Source organism: Trichinella spiralis (genome assembly GCF_000181795.1).
Source record: "Trichinella spiralis strain ISS 195 chromosome Unknown Scfld5379, whole genome shotgun sequence".
In the NCBI taxonomy this organism is placed as follows: Eukaryota; Metazoa; Nematoda; class Enoplea; order Trichinellida; family Trichinellidae; genus Trichinella; species Trichinella spiralis.
Window position 1 is genome coordinate 1 of NW_003532318.1, and position 642 is coordinate 642.

The window sequence follows — 642 nt, forward strand, 5'->3', positions numbered from 1 at the left end:
TCGCACTGTGGTGGATTCGATCTACCCTATTAAATAGTGACAGTATTGTATTTTTTGTGCTGATCACTTCTTAGAGGGACTGGCAAATTGAAAGCTGCACGAAAAAGAGCAATAACAGGTCTGTGATGCCCTTCGATGTCCGGGGCTGCACGCGCGCTACAATGAAAGCGTCAACGTGAGTTACGTCCTTACCTGAAAAGGTTTGGCAATCGAATGAAACGTTTTCTTGAATGGAATAGGGAATTGCAATTGTTTCCCTTGAACGAGGAATTCCCAGTAAGCGTGAGTCATTAGCTCGCGTTGATTACGTCCCTGCCCTTTGTACACACCGCCCGTCGCTACTACCGATTGGATGATTTAGTGAGGTGTTTTGACTGGCGCCAGTAGTCGGATATGTATTCGGCTTCGCGCCGGGAAATTTCCCAAACCAAATCATCTAGAGGAAGTAAAAGTCGTAACAAGGTTTCCGTAGGTGAACCTGCGGAAGGATCATTATCGTATTTTTATACATGAAATGTGATTGATTTGTAATGTGTGCAAAAAGAGCAGTTGCACTTTGTGTTGTGTGCAGTTGATCTTTGTTGTATTCATCCTCACTACTGATGCGTGAAAATGATGCTACATTCTTTCGCTCTGTGCAGA

General features: G+C 44.1%; 1 protein-coding gene across 1 annotated transcript; it reads right to left on the minus strand.

Annotated features, from left to right (window-relative positions):
* Nucleotides 1-29: 29 nt before the first annotated feature.
* Tsp_15164 (conserved hypothetical protein) lies at nt 30-436 on the minus strand. Its single transcript, XM_003366806.1, has 2 exons — nt 309-436; nt 30-156 (listed from the first exon to the last, which is right to left on the minus strand). Exons 1-2 carry the CDS (start codon nt 434-436, stop codon nt 30-32), a joined length of 255 nt encoding a protein of 84 aa, XP_003366854.1.
* Nucleotides 437-642: the final 206 nt, after the last annotated feature.

What these genes read in the sequence shown, in the direction of transcription:
- Tsp_15164 (XM_003366806.1), bottom strand. Translation starts at nt 436, where the DNA reads ATGATTTGGTTTGGGAAATTTCCCGGCGCGAAGCCGAATACATATCCG. An exon ending in TGTGTACAAAGGGCAGGGAC is followed by an intron (nt 157 to 308) that starts GTAATCAACGCG and finishes CTTTCATTGTAG; the next exon opens with CGCGCGTGCAGCCCCGGACA.